Consider the following 24,226-nt stretch of genomic DNA (forward strand, 5'->3'; position numbering starts at 1 on the left):
GAGAAGTATTTCTGTGTATCTGTAGCTTATGTAAATACAAAGTGTGAGAAAAATGAAAATTAAATGTAATGAACAATTTTAATAATAAATACCAAATTTCCTATTTTTGATAATATAGAGCTATATAAATATAATGAATTGAATGTGCATCCACAGGCTTTCTTAAAGCAGATTAGTACAGAGAAATACAAAAAATAATTAGTACAGTTCTTGCTCACAGATATTGGAGAAATCCGTGAAAGAGTCATATTTTGTAAAAGTGTGTGTGTGCATGAGTATGTACATGTGTATGAATATATTAACATTCATGTAGATGACTGTGTGTGTCATCATATATCATTGCTGACCATGAAATAAAATAATATTAGTAAAATCAGAGAGAAAGATAATAAAATTACTGGTCTTGTTTTATTTTAGAAATACAAAAACTTGAAAAAATATTAAAATGTAATTTTAATCCATTCATACAGCAAATGGTGCTATATGAATATAAGCACCTTATATAAGAATGTAATGTTCTCATCAAATTTCAGCTCCCAGTGAAGCTCCAACAGAAGTAGGTGTAAAAGTCTTATCATCTTCTGAGATATCTGTTCATTGGGATCATGTTGTAGAAAAAATTGTGGAAAGCTATCAGGTAAGTTCAATTTTTATTAAACTATATACATTTATTCAAAAGTTTATTATCGTAAGTTTTCAAATATGTTGTCCCTTTGAATGTTCTGTGGCCATTGATTTATGTGGCAACTAACACTATAATCTCTGTGTCTAATATGTTGGGCATTTATAAGCTAGTTGTTAAGAGTAAGGCGGAGATTCCTAACTAGCTTATCTAGGAGAGATACAGAGTCCTGTGTGTTGACAAACAGTTGACTGAAATAAAAACTAAGGTAATAACACCCATAGTTAAATGAGATCTCTTGAGACATTCTCATAAACTGTTGCCAAATTTAAAAATTTTTTGGAAACCATTTTGATAATTTATAAAAGCATCCTTAAAATGTTTATTCTGTTTGTCTCAGTAGTTCTACTTCTAATGGTCCCTATAAAGGAAATAAGTATAAATATACCAAATATGTGTCTCATAATGTTATCTATGAAGGTAGAAAATTGGCAACATTCGAAATGTCCCAAAGGAAATTTTCCTTGAGTTGAGTCTTAAAATACCAGTAGGAATTCACCAGATACAAAGGGGAGAGTTTGTCTTAGTTGAAGGGAAGAAGACCTGGAAAATTGAAGCTAGAATGATAGTCGGGCCTTTAATACAATACTAGCAAAATTAAGACTTGATTGTGCAGGAAATGTGATATCATCTCATATGTTTAAGCACATAGAGTGAAAATTAGGAGGAATTGGCAACATCTGATCTTTGCAGATGAACAAATGGATGCCAGAGATTCAACAACTTGCCTCAGCACAAATTAAGTGTCAAAGCAGTATCTAAAATTCAGCTTTGATGATTCAAAGTTCAAGGCTTTATGCCAAACCACTGACTCCTTTCTGTTTTAGAAGTGAATGCCCTTCTGAAGCCATGGGTGCTGAACTGCGCACACAGCCAGCTTGCCCTCTCAATTCTTGTGCACCTTCCTTCTTCATCTGTTGGAATATTAGCTCTTTGAGGGCAAGATTTTGTCTGTTTTTCTCTCAGCGCCAAGAACAAGTGCTGGGCACAGGGTAGGCACTAAACAGGTATTCAGGCTGAATAGAGCTGCAGTATTATCAAATCATATGTTACAATCTGGACTTCTCAAAGCCATGTTTCTGAGATGTGACCACAAAACCAACCCAAGATTTTAAGTTTTAAACATGTAAATATCAGGAAGCTTCTTTTCTTCGGTAACATAGGTTATGATTTGGGTACATGTCAAAGTGTCTTCAGATAATCTTTGCAAGGGTTCAGCTGAAGCTATTATGAAAAGAGTGGAATGGTAGGAATGAACTGGAAAGACAGTATTCATAACTTATTAAATTGACCTTTACATTTAAAGCTAGTAGGAAAGGAATGGGAAAAATAAATTCACTAGGCATTACAAACCCCTATAATAAACAAGTCCAAGGTTTCTTGGGAGAAGACATTAGTATTTGGAGCTTGAAAGTCATCTTGGACCATAGGATTTTTTTCTTCTTTCATATTATTCATTTTTAAATAATAAAAAAAGAGAAAAAAGATTATTTAAAATATAACTCACTCATTGAATCAAAATGCTAAATTTATATTTTACTTCGTTTAAAACATTGACCTAGCATTGGCACCAATGAATTTAGGCAATAACCAGAATATAAGCTTTTTTGATTGGAAGTAAACATCAGTTAAGGATTTTCAATGAAATAGTCCATTAAAAATAATAGTTATCAGATAATATTTTCCTAAATGATAATTTCAAGGAAAATGTATACCATTGAGGAATTTAGTTTCACAGATATCTGACTTTCTGTAACTCCATATTAAGTAGAGAACAGTGAGCTCTTTTGCTGAGCAGATGTGCATTGATATCTCAACTCTGTCACTGAGGAATTTGATACAAAATTTATCTGAAATTTCTGAACCCTGTTCTCTTACCTGGAAAGGTGAGAGAGTAATCATGCCTCATAGAACTGTTGTGTGGAATGAAATCAAAACTTTTAATGCCTTTCCCTGTTCTATGTCATTGGACATTTGAAGACAGTGATAGTGATGATAATGACAGTGATGAAAATGATAATGATAATATTGATAAGAATGATAACATTTGTTGAGCCTTTATGATGCTCAACAGCATTGGAGTTTAGAAATATTTGTCTGTGTAATAATTAGCATAACCAGATTTGAACCTAGGTCTTACGTCTCCAAATAAATTTAAAATATTGGACATAAATCGCAAAATTATTGTTTCCAATTGTTCTTTCTTAAAACCTTTTTTTTTTAATTTTTTTTTTCCAACGTTTATTTATTTTTGGGACAGAGAGAGACAGAGCATGAACGGGGGAGGTGCAGAGAAAGAGGGAGACACAGAATCGGAAACAGGCTCCAGGCTCTGAGCTATCAGCCCAGAGCCTGACGCGGGGCTCGAACTCACGGACCGCGAGATCGTGACCTGGCTGAAGTCGGACGCCCAACCGACTGCGCCACCCAGGCGCCCCTCTTAAAACCTTTTTGAGTTGTTGACACAGAACCTTGAATATCAAAGAGACAAGCATGAGAGCTTAAAAGAGAATGTCTGTAACATTTATTCTCCTGTAAGAAAATGCCCCTGTATGGGGGGTGGGGGGGGGGGAGTTTGACTGACTATAATGTGGTTATTGTTTCTATTCTAAAATATTATGGGAGAAGCCAATGGTTTAACAAGATAGATGATTGAGAAAACTAATACCCCAGTGCACTTCCTATAAAAATGTACTCAGGGACAAAGTTATACAGAAACAGAGAAAAAAAAGTAACACATTAAGAAAATAAAATAAAAACTGGAGAAGCCCGAGTCCTGTGTGATTGACCCCTTCTCAAGGTTAATTTCCTGATATTTCAAGTGAGAACTGTGAGCAGCTGAGTTTAAAAATAATCTGTTCCCTTGTGGTTTTAAAATGTATCTCAGTAGAGTGTTTAAGTTCTACTTATTTTTTCCTCTTGCCTAGTTAAAGAGCTCCCCACTCCTAACCTTAATGGTACAAGTTTTTCTGCAGTGTAGGAAAGGTGTATTAGAGCTTTGAGCTCCTGCCCAGAATCCACAAAAGACTTAGTTTGTTCACCCAGCAGGTACAACACCCACTTAACTTAATGTAAACAAGCATAATATGCTATCAGGAATAATGAATGCAAAATCTCTTAACAAGTGAATTAGAGATTAATGCAAATAATCAGTTTTACAATTATCTTAAAAGATTATCAATACTGAGTAATCTCAGTTTTTTAAAGGTTAATTGATTAAAGCGAGCATATTTAGGAAGTACTAATATTTAGGAAGTACTTCATTTTCTTATTTTGGATCTTGATCTCCCCAAAGCAAAGTCTGACACACAGGTGTGGGAGAAGGTAGTGTTTTTGTTGTTGCTGTTGTTGATCCATTTGTTTTAATATGATCCTGGAGAGCAAAAAATGAGGAAAAACAGAGTGAAGAGGAAAAGGGGAAGCTTGGATAGAAAGATGCATATCTTTTTGGCAAACCCTGTTGGCAACTGGTGCTCCATCTCTTGGGATCTTTGAGGACCTTTAGAATGTGGCTTAGAATTGCCCTACCTGGGATAAAAGGGGGAGCATTCATCCACTGCTGCCCCCCACTGGTTACGGGTGGCCCCATCAGCATCACCTCCTCTCCCACTTCCGTGGACTGTGGGACAAGTTTCACATCGCAGCATCAAAGACATCCTGGGACTGGGAGTGCGAGGCCAGCAGCACTAGCATGGGTGAAATGCTTACTGGTCATGCTTAGGAGAAGTATCTAAGTGAAGCCTCCATAGAATTGGTTGGTCCCTGCACCAGTGGCTGGAATAAAAGAATTTTGAATAGCTCCCAAAAGGTGTAAGAATACGGATTGGAATGATTTATATTTTTGCTATTCCTTTCCCATAGAATATTCTAATAATCAAAGGAGTCTAAGATTAGGATAATATAGTTATTGTATATTTTTAGAGATTGAGCTTTTTTGTGTCAGAGTCTCAGTTTTTCACTTAAATGACCATATTAACCGTTTCTCCTAAATACTGTATTATATCTTTTACAAAAGAATCTTCACTTGTCACATGATTATGATTTTTTTTCCCAGCAAATTCAGAACTGAAAGGACAGGACTTAGAAATCTGATCCAAAAGGTTACTGAAGGGGTGCCTGCCTGAGTGGCTCAGTCAGTTAAGGATCTGACTCCAACTCTTGATTTCAGCTCAGGTCATGATCTCCTGGTTCGGGAGATCAAGCCCTACATCCACGAGCCTGTTTGGGATTCTCTCTCTCCCTCTGTCTCTCTCTTTCTTCCTCTTCCATGTTCTCTCTCTGTCTCTCTCTCTCCCTGTCTCTGTCTCTCTTTCTCTCAGTCAAAATACCTAAATAAACTTAAGAAAAAAGTTTACTGAAGTTGAAAATAATAAAATGGAGCAAACCCAATTTCCAAAAGTGCTAAATATCTTCAGGCACTTCCATAATTGTAACAACCATTCCTTTTTTCTAAACCCCTTTGGAGAAAATGAGGTTTTAGAAAAGCCATTTTCCCTGCAAATTTCTTAAATTTTTCTGAGAAGGAATATAACTATATTGTCATTGTACAAAAGTATTATTAATGTAGCACACAATTTATGGAAAGTGTGATATTCTTCTGCTAAGGCTTTTTTCTTTTTAGCTTCCTAATACTTTTGTAAAGAGTAAGTATTCTTTGGGCAAAATGATATACTTAGATCTCTCCCTCAAAGATATTAGGGATTTTATGTGAAGTTATACATTTTGATTCCTTCATTTTTTTAATAAGATCTATGATGGCAAAGAACACGTATGCCTGGGTTCACTGCACTCCCAGCACCTTGCACAGTAAGTGGGACAAAGTGGGTACCTGATAAATATTTGTTCAATGAATGAAAGAGTATCATACGTCAAATGTAGCCCTGTGCCCATAGTGTTGAAAATAAATAGTAAATACCCTGTCATCAAAGAGCTTATAATCTAGTTTAAGTGGAAAAAGACAAGTCATGAGGCAGTCTAGTTAGTCATAATTGCCTAATAAGCACTATGATAGGTTTATGAGAGACAAAAGATGCTATGGGAATTATGGAACCATGCAGAGAAAGAGTGAAAATTGTATAATGCCACAGCATTAAAAAGAAATGCATTATATATTAATGCAGCATATGGAGATGAATTTATGGTTTACTATCCATAATTCAGGACCTAGTATATGTATGTATGTGCGTATGTATTTTCCAGTAGTGATAATCCCTTTCCACTAATTCATTCAGGCTCTCTTTCGGTCTCCCTAGTGATTAATCAGAAGCAACACATTTGTTCTGTTCCATGACTACAGGTTGCACCCTTCACTCCAAGCGATTTGTTCCAAATCGCTCATAAGCGATTTGCTCGGTGCTTCACCACATTGAGAAACTCAGTGAGATGATCAAGATGCAACAGCCCAAATTTATTATCTGTTTGGAAATGACGTGCATGGCCAGTGGCTAGTTCAGAGAAACAAAGATGATGCCATACATGACATATATCTATCTACTATTTATTTTAATACACTTTGAAAACATTGTAAGTTATATGTAAACATATAATTTAAAGAGATTATTAAATTAAATCATTTTGTCTCAGATGCTTTCATTTGTAAAGATTAACTATACTGTGAAAAGTTCAAACAAGTCTCCTGTTCTAAAACAAGGAAATCAAGGACTGTTTGGCACTCTCAATAATTCTTTCTGCTCCCTAGTTAAAAAGGCATAGCTAAATCACTGCTTTAATTTATTGTGACTTATGTTTTTTTTAATGTTTATTTTTGAGAAAGAGAGATAGAGCACGAGTCAGGGAGGGCAGAGAGAGAGAGGGAGACACAGAATCTGAAGCACGCTCCAGACTCTAAGCTGTCTGCACAGAGCCCGGTGCAGGAGTGGAATTCACGAACCATGAGATCATGACCTGAGTGGAAGTCAGACGCTTCATTGACTGAACCACCCAGTCGCCACTATTGTGAATTTTAATAGAGACTGACCACCACAGATCCCTGCTAAAATTTGATGAATAAAGTCATTTGTCATTTTAGATATAGGTGCAAATAGTAAATTAAGGAAAGCTCTTTTCTTTTGTATTGCCAAAATGCCTCATGGAAATTTGAGTGAAAAGGCAGAAAAATTTTGTCACTTTAATTCCTCATAGTGTCTGTCTTTTAGAAATTACCTTTTTGATATCTATCTGGTTAAAAAGTTTCTCTTCTTTAAACTGGATGATAGAAAAGTTGTTAAAATTGAATGAAGATTTTAAAATGTAGTCCACATCTCAGTCAACAAGCATACATATAAAAATGCATCAACCTCATAGATTTCAGTTTTGATTGCTATAAAACATTCTAGATTTATTATGAAGATAATGTATACAGATGATCCTACTCAGGTTCTTGGCATTTCATTAGAATATACATTTTCATTTTATTTCTCTTTAGTCAAGCATTAGAAGGAGGCCTTATGCATTACCTAATTCAAGTGCCCACTAAAATGTAGGCCATTGTCCTCCCAGATGAATGCACTCACTGCCTGAACCCTTTTAGAATCTGGAAACATCTTCTTGAGGAGGCTCCTCCCCTTAACAGGTCTTTGGTCTGCCAACTGAGATCTGCCTCTGGAGACACTGGGTACAATTCTAGTTCCTTGGTTCTGAGGCCATCCTTCTGGTCAGATGACAGGAAATGCCAAGGAGATCCTATCAAAACCGTTAGAAAAAGTATTGCTGACATGAGAAAAATGAGTACTAGAAAACAAAATAAAAACATTGCAAAGGAAACAAATTAGCAACTCAGTAACTAGGCTTTGTTCTGAAATGTGATCATTCTACATATAAACCTTACTTTGTTACTAAGTGAATTGGAACCATCTAGTTCCATTTTATAATGGTTTCATTTGATTTATGTAAATGAATTATTCAAGAGTATATAAATATTAGATACTATTGTCTAGGCACTTTGCTTAATTGTGAAATTAAGTTTTCATTTATTTTATGGCCAGGGAATCTAAAATATATAAAATATCAACACATTTATAAGGAAATTTGCTCCTTTTTATTTATACCTTAGATACAGGAATTTCTAACCAATAAAATAGTCTCATTAGAAGGATGGAAATTATAATTTCCAATTTTTACTTAAACTTTAAGAGACAAGGAAGAGTGTCATGGTACATTGGTTGGTACAAGTAATCATTTTTTTTTTTTAACTAATGTTTATTTTTGAGAGAGAGAGAGAGACAAAGTGTGAGTGGGAGAGAGGCAGAGAGAGAGGGAGACACAGAATCTGAATCAGGCTCCAGGCTCTGAGCTGTCAGCACAGAGCTTGGGCAGGGGCGGGGGCGGGGAGAGGGGGCGTGAACTCATGAACCCTGAGATCATGACCTGAACCAAATTTAGATGCTTAATGGACTGAGCCACCCAGGTGCCCCACAAGTAATCATGTCTAATCACAGCATGGATAACATTTTTAAAAATAAATTGATTTTCATAATAAATAATTTCCTCAACTAATTAAACTCTTCAGCCCATTTCTTTGATAGCTGGCAAAAATATAGCTTCAAAGGGAATAATTTTTCATACATATTTCTAAAATGAACTAGCAGAAACTTATTACACTCACATGTTCTAGGCCATATAATAACTTTTTATAAAACAAAGTTGTATTTCCTGTCAAACTGTTTTATCAGTGACCCATGACACATTTGATATTATACAAACAGAAATAAAACAGTAAATAAATGATAAAAATTATTGTGGAAATACGTCCAAACAGAAACCAGTGTTATATTTTGAAGGTAAATCATATGAAGAGGTTTTTGGTTTCTTCTTCATCTTTTTTTGTTGTTGTTGTTAGAGTGATACTATTTCAGGCCATGAGGTGAGCCCTTGATTTCTTTGACATCTTTAATAGATCTACATTATGTGCCTTGCCGTATTCTAAGACCAATAGAAGTATAAGTAGCATTAAGTAACATTTGAGTATATGACACTCAGCCAACATCATAGGTGTCAGAGCCAAGTGAAAAGGATTTTCACCACGGAGTCATCACAACATCTTCCTCAATTTGAATGTTTGCAGATTCGGTATTGGGCTGCCCATGACAAAGAAGCAGCTGCACACAGAGTTCAAGTCACCAGCCAAGAGTACTCGGCCAGGCTGGAGAACCTTCTGCCCGACACCCAGTACTTCGTGGAAGTCAGGGCCTGCAATAGTGCAGGGTGTGGGCCTCCCAGTGACATGATTGAGACCTTCACCAAGAAAGCACGTGAGTCAACATTTGCATTTAGACTCATCAAAAACTACCAATCCATTCGGTCATGATGCAAGGTACATTTGAGAGAAATTTACTACCTAGCAGTCTTAGCACATTCCATTTTAAATTTTATCTTTTACACCCATCCAAGGTTTAAAACAAAAACAAACAAAAAATCATTGCTAGTTATTGTAGGTGATGAAAACATGTGGAGGATGACTTCACCCATTTAATGTTCCACTATAGAAATAATATTACAGAACCTCCCTTTGTAAATTTTGTATCACTAGATAATCAATTTGTATTCTCTGTTACTATTTTTAACATTGGTTTTATAGGACTGCATAAATAGCATATAGCATGAGAAAATTAAAATTGTTTCTTTTCTATACTTTTTTTATATAAACCTTCATCACTGCATAGTGCAAATGTGAGGTAAATGTTGTAGCATTATGTTTCATCTCTTATTACCATATGTTCTCGTTGTTTATACAACAAGACAGCCCATCCTGCTTAAGTCTTCTAGTCGTTCTCAGCTCTCTGGGTTCACTTTGATATCTCCTTTTTGAACCCACATTGAATATATAGAAGAATAGAATTTATATTCAAGATTCTAGAGAGATTTGCAAGAATTTAGAGACATGAATACTACTGGTGTTTGGAAATTTATGAAATTCACTTGGGGAAAGGTAACTGAACATGGTGATAGGATACCAGACTTTGGTATCAGCCATGGGCTTCAGATATGTATTTTCCACTTACTAAATGTGTGCCAGTAGACAAATTACCTCCCACCTTTAAGCCTTAGTTTTCTAATTTGTAAGAGCAGCATCCATTCCTTTGTTCTTTTTTTCCATTTATTCATCAGAAGTATGCTATGTGTCTACTATCTCTGTTCTAGCCATTGAGAATACAGAAGGGATCAAACCAGACCCAGAGCCTCTTAGAAGATTTACAACCTAATGGAAGGACATGAAAACAAAACAAAACAAAACAAAACAAAACAAAACAAAACAAAGAACTGACAAATCAATATGAATGATAATATGACAGGTCAATAAAATGAATAAACATAATAAAATAGAAAGTGACATGGATGGAAAATGAATTCCAATTGAGTGGTCAAGAAAAGCTTCTTTGATAAGATGCCATTTGAGTCATATATATATGAATATATGAATCATAAGAAGGACCCACTATGACAACTGGCAGGGAGGGGACTATTTCAGGTAGAGAAAGTAATTAGGGTAAAGTTTAAGGGTGGGAATAGTTTGGTATGCCATAAGTGTAGAAAGGCCAGTTGGGCAAGGATGTAGGCTGGAAGTGAGAAGGAGGAAGTATGCTGGTGTTGAAATATGAAGAGTCTTGTAGTTGTAGGTCCTGCTAGGGATTAGAGTTTTTTCTAAGTCTGTTGAGAGCCATTGGGACATTTTAAGGCAAAGAGGGATAGTTAACTTATGCTTGAAAAAAATCATTCTGGTTTCCGGATGGACAATGGGTGGTGGTGGAGTAGGGGTAAAAACAAAAGAACCAATTAGGGGACGGTTTTAGATGTCAAGGAGAGAAGTGATGATGGCCAGAACTAAGTGATAATGGATATAAAGAGAAGTGGAAAATTTTCTACAGAAAGAGTTGACAACTTGGTGCTGATTTGGATGTTGGCATGGATGGAATGGAAGACTGAGTACTGTACTTTTGATTCAGAAACTGAGGATTCAGTTGTATCATTTGCCAAAGATGGGAAAGACCCATAGAGACGCAGATTTGGGAGAACATGGCCAATGTTCCATCTTGATTACATTTGAGAAGTCTTGTAGACATTCTAATACAGGCAATTGGACACATATGTCTAGAGGCCAAGAGAAAGCATACACCTGAAATAAAATTTTGACTTCTTAAAGCCATACACCCAGATATAAAATTTAGGAAATATTCATAGATCAGAGAATGGTGCTCAGGATCAAGTCCTAGGTCATGCCAACATCTAGAAATTAGGCAGAGCACAGGAGCTGGCACAGGATGGTTGATGAGAAGGAGCATCTGGAGAGGTGGAAGGACACCTGGATGTTAAGAGATCATGAATTTAAGAAAAGAATGAGATTCAGAAAGGGGTTAGAAGGTCAATTCTGTAGAATGCTACAAAGATATTAAGTCTGAAAAGAGTAAAACATGACATTATCTGGCCAACTGGAGATAATTGATGGCTTTAAAAGCAGCAGTTACAAAAGACTGGTGGAGAAAGAAACCCAAGTAAAGAACAAGGAGAAGAGGATAAAAGATAGTTATATTACCTACCTCACAGGGTAAAGGGTACATTAAATGAACCCATGGATATAAAGTGCTTAGTATAGTGCCTGTTATGTAGTAAGCACTCATCAAAATTAGCTGTTGTTGTCACATCATTATCATCACTGACTCAAGGTAGTTTGCAGAACTCAAGTTGGATACGGTGGCTGTCACTTGCATATTATTACTTTCCACAGCTCCGAGCCAGCCCCCAAGGATCATCAGTTCCATAAGATCTGGTTCACGCTATATAATCACCTGGGATCATGTGGTAGCACTATCAAATGAATCTACAGTGACAGGATATAAGGTATGTAAAAGATTACTGGGTTTTTCCGCACACAGGCTTTATTCCTATAAAGAGTGATTGATGTTTGGACTTGACTGATGTTTATTTCACCAAAACCCTTTCAGCTTTCTTATTCTAGCTGTATAGCGGAATCAGATGACATCGTACTGTGATAAATTTTGAAATGAGAAAATATCTTCAGTGAATTCTATGAAAATTCTATGTCAAGTGAGCAAGATAGGTACAATAACTGCTTTAAAGAATAGAGTTGTTAAAGTAATCAGTGCATAAATCCATTTTTGTTTGGCAATGATTAAGATAGCATTGCCTGGCACACAGTAAACTTGGGTATATTGAGTTGCATACCATAAATGAACCGAAAAAAGTTTATTTCCATATATTCTATCACACATTTTTTATTGGATACCAGACTTTGGGAATAATATTAAAAAATTTAATTCTGAGCAATGTTTTAAGACTACTTCAAAATGTTCAAAGAGCCCTCATTTTTATACCTATTCCATAAAACACACACACACACACACACACACACACACACACACACACACACACATTTTTGCCTCTATGTTAGGTCAGAAAAAAAAAGTCAGATGCTTAAGGCATTTTCTCTTGGATCACCCTAAAATAATAGGTGAAATCAATTTCTGTGAATTAAAAATAACATAATTTTTTTTCTAGCTAGTATTAAACAGCTTCCTGGGATTTTTTTTTATTATTAATAAAAGTCTAAGCATTTTTATTTTGGTTTTAGTGTTTTGGCATTGGCTCATTATTACCACTTTATTAAATATACATATTTTCGGACTTTTTCAGGTTCTCTATAGACCCGATGGCCAGCATGATGGCAAGCTGTATTCAACTCATAAACACTCCATAGAAGTTCCAATCCCCAGGGATGGAGAGTATGTTGTAGAGGTTCGTGCACACAGTGATGGAGGAGATGGAGTAGTGTCTCAAGTCAAAATTTCAGGTAAGCCAGTCATTTAAGACACATTTCCATTAATTACTTGTATATTTGTAGGCCATATGGATTCTCAAGAGTAAAGGTAGGATTGGTATGCACACCAGTATCAGTGTTTTCCTAAGGAAATCTGAAGTGTCAAGGATGTCCTGAAACTTGGCATTTCTTCCCTTCTAAGTCACAAAAGTAACTTTGCAACATACCGCATACTTTTTGATTACTATCTGGGTGACAAAGCATAATTCAAGTACCATAATGCAGGTATGGTAATAGCATTGTGTGGTAACAGATGGTAGCCACACTTATGGTGAGCCTAGCATTACATCTAGACTTGTTGCATCACTATGTAGTATACCTGTAACATTTTATGTCAACTATAGTTCAATGGAAAGAAATACCACAATGCATTAAAATTTTACATAATAATAGACCATTAAATACTAATATCCAAACTTTTATCAAAAAGAAATTCACGGGGTGCCTGGGTGGCTCAGTCGGTTGAGCCTGCGACTTTGGCTCAGGTCATGATCTCACAGCTCATGAGTTCGAGCCCCACATCGGGCTCTGTGCTGGCAGCTCAGAGCCTGGAGCCTGTTTCAGATTCTGTGTCTCCCCTCTCTCTGACCCTCCCCGGTTCATGTTCTGTCTGTCTCTGTCTCAAAAATAAATAAACATTAAAAAAATTAAAAAAAAAAAAGAAATTCACTGGACTACTATTAATACTTTTCTAACTCCTTTTTCTTTGTCCTATGTATATTAATATAGTAATAAAATAGAAAGACACTAACTAGATGGTAGTTCCTTCCTTTACTATCTCTCTCTGTGTTCTCAGCATATGTGTCCTTAATCTGCAAACTGTATTTCTCACAGCACTGGGTAATCCAAAATAAATACTTGAGGCAGTGACTTCATCTCTTGTGTGGACTTGTAGAACACTATTATTTAAATTTTGATACTTTTTTCTCATCCTGCATGCTATAGATTAATTATAATGAATTAAATGATGTTTATTTGAGAGTTTTATGAGTCTCTGAAACACTTCAAGATGCTAAAGACAGGGATCACTGATTTAGAAAAAAAATGATAATTTATAGCTAAATAGATTAATGTATTTGATGAATAGTGCCATTCTAGAATTTTCTCATTTAAGTTTGGATTTATTTGCAAGTTGTTTAAATAGGTTTTCTCATGCATTTAATTTATGTTGATTTTTTTTGTTTAGACATTATTATTGTGTTTCTTTAGGAAATTTGTAAATTGCCAAAATTTGAAAATAAAAAATAGTCATATTCCAAACACTCTAAATTAGCTACAATTAGTGTTCACTATGTGTGTATGTGTGTGTGTGTGTACATATATATTTATATGTTTATATTTTATATAAATTATATAATTATTATATATTATATATATAATATATTTACACTATATAATATTTTATAAATTATATATTTATTATTTATATATTTATATTTATTTATATTTATATATAATTTTGCATTTTTGCTTCTGTTGAATGTATAATGGTATATCCTACTTTTATGAATCATGTTACACAAACAGTCCCCATGTCATTCAAAATGTTGTAAATTTCACTTAAAATTATACATAATATTCTCTCAAATGTATAAGATGTATCTACCCATTTTGGTTTCCACTATAATAAATAATTCTATTTTGGATACATTTTTATAAATTAATCTTTCTGCAGGTTAAATTGAAATAATTTGATAAAGTATTTTACTTTTATATTGCCAAATTAAAATATATTTATTTATTTTCCTGTTGTCATTGTATATGAGTGCATTTCCCATTGCATTGCCCCAACATTAGTTTTCCTTTTAGTCATTACTAATGATAGGAGAAGATGGCATGTTTTTATTTTTAAAACATTTTCTAATTTCTGAACTTTGCTAGCACACACTTTGAGTGGTTTCACACTCAGCAGGGCTGTTCCACAAAGGAAATCAGAGGGAAATGAGCACTTTATTTTGAGGGTAGTAAAGTGCAAAAGAACCCAGTAAATCGATTTGAAAACCAACCTTCCTTGTTAAGAAGCCTGCCATACCCCACTGCTGCTCTCTTTATTTCCTTACCCTTCATTTTTCATCGCTGATGTGAAGCAAAACCCAGCTTCTGGGGTTGAAACTACAGAAGTTTGTAGCTGGAGATGCCGTAGCAGTGACAGTAGTCTCAGCATAGTGATAACTAGTGATGTGCAGGTAGATGTTAAACAACAGACTGTCTTAGGGTGAGGGGAAGCCCTGGCTTTATAGTTCGCTAATTTCTGTGGTGTAAATATTTCCATCATGTCTGATTTCAAACTTCCCACATGACATCACTGAATGTGGAGCTACGATGAAATGCTGAGCAGCACACCATTATGCATATGTGGTGGTAGCCACCACACAGATGCAGAGGAATAACCTCAAGAGCATTGATGATATTAAAATGCAGTAAAATAGGGGCACGTGGGTAGCTCAGTCGGTTAAGCATCTAACTTGAGTTTTGGCTCAGGTCATGATCTCACGGTTTGTGGGTTTGAGCCCCACATTGGGCTCTGTGCACAAAGCCTGCTTAAGATTCTCTCTATCTCTCTCTCTCTCTCTCTCTCTCTCTCTCTCTCTCTCAAAATAAACTGAAAAAAATTTTTTGTAATGCCAGAACAGGGGTGCCTGGGTGACTCAGTCCGTTCAGCGTCTGACTTCAGCTCAGGTCATGATCTCAGAGTCAGTGAGTTTGATCCCCGTGTCAGGCTCTGTACTGACACTCAGAGCCTGTACCCCGCTTCAGATCGTGTCTCCCTCTCTCTCCGCCCCCTCCCCTCCATTTGTGTTCTGTCTCTCTCAAAAATAAATAAACATTCAAAGACTATTATTAAAAATGCAGTAAGGAATTAGGAAGTGATGAGTTTTGAGAATTTACTACCTTGTTTTAAACTTCCTCATTTACTTAAGAAATTTAAATAATTTCAATTTTAATAACAATATTTTTAACCACTTGCTCATCAATTTTCTAAACAATTAACAATCGGTTCTTGGGAGGTGGCAGAGACCCCATGCTGCCCACCACGGGCACACTCTGACACTAGTGTGAACAGCCCGCGTACAGAAGGCACAGAGCAAGCTATTTTTAGAAACCTCAAGTGAATAATTTCCTTTTTCTGCCAACTAACGGGCAATGTTCTTATTAAGGCAGAATTTCTGTTATTTATTTCTTATTCTAGCCATGACTCTATGAAGAAACTCCACAATTAACATTAGGAAATGTCAGATGTTTGGTGGGTCATCCCATTCTAAAATTTTCTTAAGTTAGATTCATTTGCAAATTGTTTACCTTATTTGTAATGAAAGAAGCATGTGAATGCAAATGAAAATTTTAGGCTTTCTTTTGAATGTAAAAGACTCCTCATACTTTCCTTTGTTTCTGTTTTCATGACTAAAATATGATGCCAGGAATAGAGTACATTGCTATGTTTTAATGTTTATATAAGCATTATGCTATTCATGTATTCATTCATTTATTTATTCATTCAAGAAATATACATGAAATGCCTACATTATGTCCAGGCACAGTTCATATATATATATATATATATATATATATATATATATATTTTTTTTTTTTTTTTCTAATGTTCATTTTTGAGAGAGAGAGAGAGAGAGCGTGTGAGCGAGGTCAGGGCAGAGCAAGAGGGGACAGTGGATCTATCAGCACAGAGACCGATGTGGGGCTTGAACTCATGAACCATGAGATCATGACCTGAGTCACAGTCAGATACTCAACCAACTGAACCACCAGGTGCCCCCACAGTTCATATATTTAAAATGTGCTAATATATATATATATATATATATATATATATATATATATATACACACACACACACACACATATATATGTATATATACATGTATTATATACATTATATATGTATATATACATATAATATATATATTATATACATATATTATATACAATATATATTATATACATATATTATATATGTATATATATCTCATATCTTATATATATGTGTGTGTGTGTGTATATATATATATATATATATATATATATATATATATCATATCCCTCCTCTTCCACATCACTATCACCCCTTGATGGCCCTACTGTGATTCTAACAATTTTCTTGGCTTCCAATTTTGGCCTTGTACAGTCCATTCCCTATGCAGCTGCCAGAGGGGTCTTTTTATACTTAAATCAAATCATGCAACTCTCCTTTTAAAAAGACTTCCCACAGGATAAAATCTAAATTCCTTACCATGGCCTGTAGTGCTCTGTAATAATCTGGCCAAACTCTCTTACCTCGATTAAGTGATTTCATCTTTGTTCCATGACCTTCTTTCTCTTCGTGAACATACATCAATGTTATCCTTACTTTGAAACATCTGTACTTGTTCCTGCTGCTGCCTGAATTCTCTGAATCTTGGCATGGCAGGTTCATTTTTGTCATTTTTGTTTCTTGCTCAGATGTCACCTCCTCAGAAGAGACTTGTATGACCACCAATTTAAGATAGCCCCCTACTGTACCTCTATATCTTATCACATCACTCTTTTATTTTATTAATAATATTTATAACTACTCAAAGTTACCTCATGTATTAATTTATGCTGTTTATCATCTATCTCCATCCTTCCTTGAATGTAAATCTCCATGGGAACAAGCTCTTATCTGACTTCTTCAACCTTTGAATCCCCAGTACTTCGGGGACACATCTGGCACAAAACAGGGTTTTAACAAATAATTGCTGAATGAAGTTACTATTTCTGCATAGAGTAAAATTTAGTTATAAGAATAACTTGGATAACTTAAATTATGATTTATATTTCCAGAATGTTGATACACTTTTCTCCCTTAGGCACATGGTTTGTATTATGCCATGTGCTAATTCACAGTTTGGTTCTTACAAAGCTTAAGACTTCATATGAGAGATAGTCTAGAAAATTTATTTGACATGGTAACTTGCATCTCTGCTTCTCTCTGACCTGAACACTGGTACTGCTGTCTTAATACATTATTCCCCATTAGATGTTTACAGTTCACATCTAGGCAAATGTGACACCACAAATGTTTCATCAAGAATGTACTATCTTTAAGAAATTCTATATTGTCTCTTAAGAATCTTTTGTTTTTGTACATCATTAGTAGTTAAATTAAGAATGTGCTAATAGTTACAAAATACTTTGAATGTAAATTTTAATAAGCTAGTTTGGCTTGTTACATATTCACTATAAATTTTAGAATATAGATTATCAAGGATCTGTGGCCATAAATAAATATCCACAGAGAAGTACGTATTTACTTATTTATGTGTGAATGTGCATATTTTGAGCTTTTATTTTTCTTTTCAGTTTTAGTAAAAGATAACTTAGTCAAATCAAAGAAGACTTTTAAGGGCATTTTAGAGGCCAGACTTCTTCCTAAGGGCAATCCATAATCATTTGAAAGCTTCAAGGAGGTAGGAATAACAGGATCAGTTGTTTATACTTGAAAAATCACTTTGGTGATTGTGGAAAATGTATATAGTAGGGAAGAAAGATTTAAGGAGTAGAATTACAAGGTGATCATTATAGAATGATTAGAAGATGATAACGGTCTGTCCTGGAAAGAGGGCAGTGGTCAGTCAGGTCTAGGGTAGGTTCTAAAAGAACAAGACATCTTTTCCATTTGATTTAAAGTTGCTGTATATTCATCTTGTTGATTTTGTATCTCCTAATAAATCTGTAGTTTATTCTGATGTTGCCATAGATGATGCAAACTCAAAATTTAACCTACTACTTTTGGCAACTCCTAAGTTACTAAGTTAAACTATATAACCAAAGCCACTGACTTAAACACTGATGAAAAACGCATTTTGTTTTCTCACTTTGTCCTTATCTTTCCACTAGCAGCAGAGGAAGGACTAGGAAACTGTTCTCTAGATACAATCTTTAGATGTTAACTCTGTTACTCACATGCCCCCTTCTCTACTACCTAAGTTATTAGTACATTGTAAAAGGAACAAGAAGGTAGTTGGGATGTTTAGATTTAATTCATACATTATGAAATTAAAATGTTATATTGATTTCATCACTTTTTCAGTGTAAGCATTTCAAAAGCCAAAATTATTTTGAGCATCTAATCTTATACAGTAGTCCATATAACAGGAGGAGAGGGTAGTAAACATGATGGGCTTAGAATTACTGTATCTTGCCTTCTTTAATGATAGGCTACTATATAATTTAGTGACCCCCCCCCCAAATCTGTAACGTTGTAAATGTCCTGCGTTATTTGGGACAAATAGATTGCCATGAATAAATTATATACTAAGATGAGAAATTGGAATGGTATATCATATGAGAGTTGAATGCCATTCTTATAAGTTCATCATCACAACTTTAAAAGCTTGTATTTGTGATTATGGCATAATCAAATATTATTATTTAGGAAAGGCTATCTCTCCAACTATTTTGAAGTAGCCAAATAGTTTGTCTTCCTTTGCTAAGTTCTGTGTGGGATCAATTTGAGAGTTCAAGTGGACCAATCCAGCCTTTGTATTTCTAGGCTGACAAACAGCTTACATTTTAAATTACCTTGGAGTGCCTGGGTGACTCAGTAGGTTGAGCATCCAACTTTGGTTCAGGTCATGATCTCATGGTTCGTGGGTTTGAGCCCCTCATTGGGCTCTGTGGTTACAGCTCAGAGCCTGGACCCTGCTTCAGATTCTGTCTCCCTCTCTCTCTGCCCCTCCCCTACTCATGCTCTGTCTCTCTTTCTCTTTGTCTCAAAAATAAATAAAGCATTAAGAAATTTTTAACTACCTCTAAAGTATAGATCCCTTTCACTAACTTTGAATTATGACTATCCACTTAAAACCTTTTCTGACATTCCAGCTGTACATAACACTCCTACTTTCATAACAATCATGAAATGGAGGGAAAACTATCTGAACAAAATAATATTTTGTGTGTCTCTGCATTTGACTTCAAGATAGCACTTCTGCATCTAAACTAACTCGGGTTTTCCTGGATCTTCTCCAAGGTTTCTTTAGCTACTAGTAAGTTAACACAACAGTCCAAATATATTATTTTCTTCATTTATTTAGACTTAGAAATAATTTAGCTGGGAAACTCCCCAGTGGAATGCATTATAAGAATAGAAAGAAAAATTAAAAATAATCCTTCAAGATTTACTTACAACCAAAATAATTTTAGTTTATGAAGGATGGTCTTAGTCTATGAGGCTGTACTTTAGTATTAGAATGTGCAAATAATTTTTTCCTTTGATAAATAAAACTTAGTATTAAAACATTACATATTTTCATAATACTTTTGTTCTCCAGAAAATTGATTCATTTAATATACATCTACCAAACACCTACAATGTGTCAGGCATTCTACTTTGTTATTGGTTACAATAATTAACAAGCCTTCCTGAAGCTTACATTCTAGAGGTTATCAGGAGAATAAAGGACTAACACCAAAAATAAAATCCATTTTTATGTAGGTTTAAGGATTTATAAGAAAAAAATCAGTGGCTAATTTAGAGAATAAAGGAAGTAGAACTGGTTTGAATAGGATGATCAGGTCAAGCCCTAACTAGGTGATGTCTGGTATGAAATTTAAAGGAAAGGAACTAGCCATACCACAAAAGTAGGAATGAGAGTCATAGGTGCAGGGAGTGAAGGAAAGAGCACGCCATGTTCAAGAAGCTGAAAGGAGGCCAGGGTGACTGGTGAGTAGCAGTGGGGGTTGTGCTGGAGACAGCATAGGGGAAAACACTGTGAAAGGCCTGGCCTTGACTGCATCTCAGACTCATTTCAGACCATTTTTTCGCTCATTCCAACTCCCATCGCCCCATCCTTGAAGCCTTCCATCAGAAGTCCGCACTTTATTCTGGGGGGAATATCGGCGTGTTTTCAGAGATGAGTGATGCAACCTGATCGAAGACCATTTTTGTTGTAGTGTAGACAGTATATTGATGTGGAGCAAAGGGGAGTTGGTAAAAAAGAGAGCAAGTCTGACAGCCCATCAGCATTGGTAGATTCCCTTCCAGAAAGAATCATTTTATAAGATAGCAAGTCTGTTACTCCTCTGAGATGAAAAGCAAACTACAAGACCTTTTCTAGGACAAATGATTAAAGAATGTGTACGGAGACATTATATATCCTTCAGAGGGAGAAAATGTACACTTTAGAAGGTTTTCTGTACAAATTATCAAAATATGTGAAATTTAGTGATAAAAAAGATAAGAAAAGTGAAAAAGATTCATAAAGTTGCTGGAGGGAAATGTCTACATCATCTTGTTTGACTCTTTTCCAAGCATTGGAATTCTCTGCAGGACATTCATGGCTTTTTCTCTTTCAACCTCAGTTCAAACACTATCTGTGATGGGGAGCCAGTTCACCCATTTTACAAGCAGCCCTTAGGCTTATCAATAACCTTAATCAATAGATTATGGATCTCTGATCAATGCTATAGTAGTTGAACTCGTTTCTGATAAAATCTACCTCATAGGATCAACCCATAGCTTTCTATGAAGTTCTTTCTTTTCTGTCTTCTTTCAGTGAAAGAGGTTTCATCTTTGAGGAAAGATGAAACATCTCTGGATATTTTAATCAAGTATTGAATTAGATTCTTAAAAGAGAGACAATAAAACCTTTTATAAGAGTTGTTAGAATGTCTGCTGGATTTAAGAAAAATAACAAATTGCAGTGGAAAAGAGCCCCTGTTGGTGGTCCATCTGCCTGCAGCTCCCAAGTGAGGGAACCACAGGAGAAGCTGTGAGGGCACTGGCACCACCGGAACCTTGGGCACCATCGAGGCCCAGAGCCCTGCCCACTGCTGCAAAAGCAGTAGGGGCTTCTGCTTTTCTGGGCCCTTCCACATCCCACCCCTTCTCTGTGCCTCTCATTGGCAAGAGCATCTAGGAATGTAGTTCTCACCTTTTTATCCCAGGGATAGGCAGAAGGACATAGTGACCACCAGAAATGCTGCTGCAAATCCAAGAAAAAATGTAGCACACTTTCTCCAAAACTAAGTAGCTTTGCATGATAACCATCAAAACTGACAAGAAAAACCCAGCCAAACCTGGCTTTTTAGGATATGTTAAATGAAATTAGGGAAATCTAAATTGATTTCATGATATAGAAATCCGTATTAGAAACACTATTAAAAATATAGGGCGAGAAAACCCGTAGCTATCGAGGCTGCATTATAAATATATCTAAAAGGGAGACTTACCTAAGATATAGAAAATAATGATTAATATCACTTGATCACCAACAATCACAGATAACAATGTGGCAACTATATTTAGTTATTCTGTATATTTTCTTTTTAATTTTTTTTTTGATGTTTGTTTCTGAGACAGAGAGAGACAGAGCATGAGTGGGGGAGGGGCAGAGAGAGAGGGAGACACAGAATCTGAAGCTGGCTCTAGGCTCTGAGCTGTCAGTACAGAGCCTGATGTGGGGCTCGAACTCACAGACCGTGAGATCATGACGTGAGCCAAAGTTGGACGCTCAACCAACTGAGCCACCCAGTCGCCCCTCTGTATTTTCTTTTACAGTGTTATAATAACATCATAATGGACAACATTGTATATAAATCTTTTTTTCAAAATTTCTTACCTTTTAGAAAAGATTCTTACAAGTAGAATACTGGATTAGAAGGCAGAACCTTTCAAACACTTGGCAAATATTTGAGAATTGCCAAATTGCTATCTAAACAGTAATGCCTATATTTTATCATTAAACAATTTTTACTAGCATTTCAGTATTCAAAAATTCTTGGTTAATTGGGCAAAAATATGATCTCATAATTTTTATTATTTTTAATTACTATTGAGGTGAATACATTAATATGTTTAATAGCTACTCATATTTTTATTTCTAAGAAGTTCTGTTTATGTTTTTTCTCTGTTTAACATTAATAATTTTCCTTAAAATTTTATGCTCATTTTGTAAAGCAATGTAATTAGCGTTTTCATACCCTATTTGTAGCAAATATTTTTTCAAGTTTGCATTTCAAAGTCATTGATACTAGATCAATATGGTCATTTATGTGCAAAATAATGAATTCTCATCTTAAAAACCTTTAAATATTTAGTGCATACAAACAAGCCATAGAATAATAGATATGATTTAAGTCCACTTCTATGAAATCCAAAAGCAGAAAATAATGAAGCAATGTTTCAAGAGGTATGTAAGTGCCATGTAAAACTTCCCCCCAAAAGAGAAAATGATTAACACAAAATTCAGTACCATGTTGCCTTGTGAGGGGGCAGAGGGCAATCAGGAAGAGGCTTATAGGATGGTGACAATGTTATTTCTTTGCCTGGCTGTTAAGTATGTAAGTGCTCTGTTGTTGTTGTTGTTGTTGTTGTTAAATTATATTTTTAAAAGTACTAATTTACATAATTTATTTCAAAGTTGTAGAAGTTAAAAGAAGATTGACAAAGTTGACGAATAAGAAAGTTTATTGAATCTGACATTTTAGAGGTGTCTATTACCTTGCTAGAGCTACCATAACAAAGTTCCAGACTGAGTGGTTTAAACAATAATTCACTTTCTCACAGCTCTGAAGGCTAGAAGTCTGAGGTCAAAACGTCAGCAGGGTTTGCTTCCTTGGATTATAGACAGCTGTCTTCCCCCTATCTTCATGGGGTCTTCCCTCTGTATGTTTGTGTCCTGAGTTTTTCTTCTTATAAGAACACCAGTCATATTGGATTAGAGCTGACCCTAATGACCTTACTTTAACTTAATTACCTCTTTAAAGACTATCTCTGAATACAGTCACATTCTGAGGTACTGAGGGTTAGGGCCTCAACATGGGAATTTGAAGGGACAAAATTCATCCCATAACAAAGTTACCGGTAATTTCTGGTAATTTCAAGAGAAAATCTTCCATAAAATACTGTGGGTGAAGGTCTTATTTCTTTCTCTAAGCCAACCTCCCAGAGCTTACATTCTAAAGAGAGGAGGCAAGATCAATCAGTCAACATATAACAACAGATAGTGATAATACCTGAAGAAGAAAGTAAACCAGAAGAAGGTAGGTAAATAGTGATGGAAGATAGCTAGGACCTACATTTTCAATGAGTGGGAGGAACAGCTTGCTCTGATGAGATAACACTGGAAAAGAGAACCATATGAGGTGAGGGAAAGGTCCATGTGGTTATCTGGAGGAAAAGTATTCCTATTCGAACAATATAAAGCCTTATTCTAGGAGTGCCTTTGGCTGTTCAAGGAACAGCAAGGAGACCAGTGTTACTGGGACTGAGCAAGGCGTGGGGAGAGTAGACACAATTATGGTGGAGAAGTAGTTGGAACCTGAATCATAACAAGGTTTACAGGTCCTGGTTAAAGACTAGATTTTACTCTAAATGTGATGAGAAGCCATAGAAGCTTTTTAAGATGGGAAATGGCATGATCAGATGTATATTTTACAAGTCTTATTTTATCTGTTCTTTGGAAGGAAGTAGAAATCTCATAAATGGTGGACCAGAAATCTCTGTGAATCTCTAGAAACAGGGAGAGTGGTTACAAACCAAAAGGTGACAGTCTAAGCTAGAGATGAAATCAGCTTTGACTAGTGTGGTCATAGTAGAAGTGAGAAGTACAGTCAGGATTTATTTGGAAGAAGACCCAACAATATGTTCTGATGATTTGATAAGGGATGTGAAAGAGGATTTGGCATGACTCTAAGAATTTAGATTAGGCAACAGAATCATCTACTGAAATGGCCAA

The 24,226-nt window shown here is 35.4% G+C and overlaps 1 protein-coding gene across 3 annotated transcripts in view; it reads left to right on the plus strand.

Annotated features, from left to right (window-relative positions):
• Window positions 1–24,226, plus strand: part of CNTN1 (contactin 1) — a 365,054-nt gene that overhangs the window by 307,892 nt on the left and 32,936 nt on the right. For all 3 annotated transcript variants that reach the window (XM_045466117.1, XM_045466116.1, XM_045466115.1), the window contains 4 exons: window positions 534–637; window positions 8,745–8,931; window positions 11,403–11,515; window positions 12,329–12,485. In XM_045466117.1, coding sequence (XP_045322073.1) covers window positions 534–637; window positions 8,745–8,931; window positions 11,403–11,515; window positions 12,329–12,485 — 561 coding nt within the window. The remainder of the gene's footprint in view (window positions 1–533; window positions 638–8,744; window positions 8,932–11,402; window positions 11,516–12,328; window positions 12,486–24,226) is intronic.

Source organism: Leopardus geoffroyi, chromosome B4 (assembly GCF_018350155.1).
Source record: "Leopardus geoffroyi isolate Oge1 chromosome B4, O.geoffroyi_Oge1_pat1.0, whole genome shotgun sequence".
NCBI lineage: Eukaryota > Metazoa > Chordata > Mammalia > Carnivora > Felidae > Leopardus > Leopardus geoffroyi.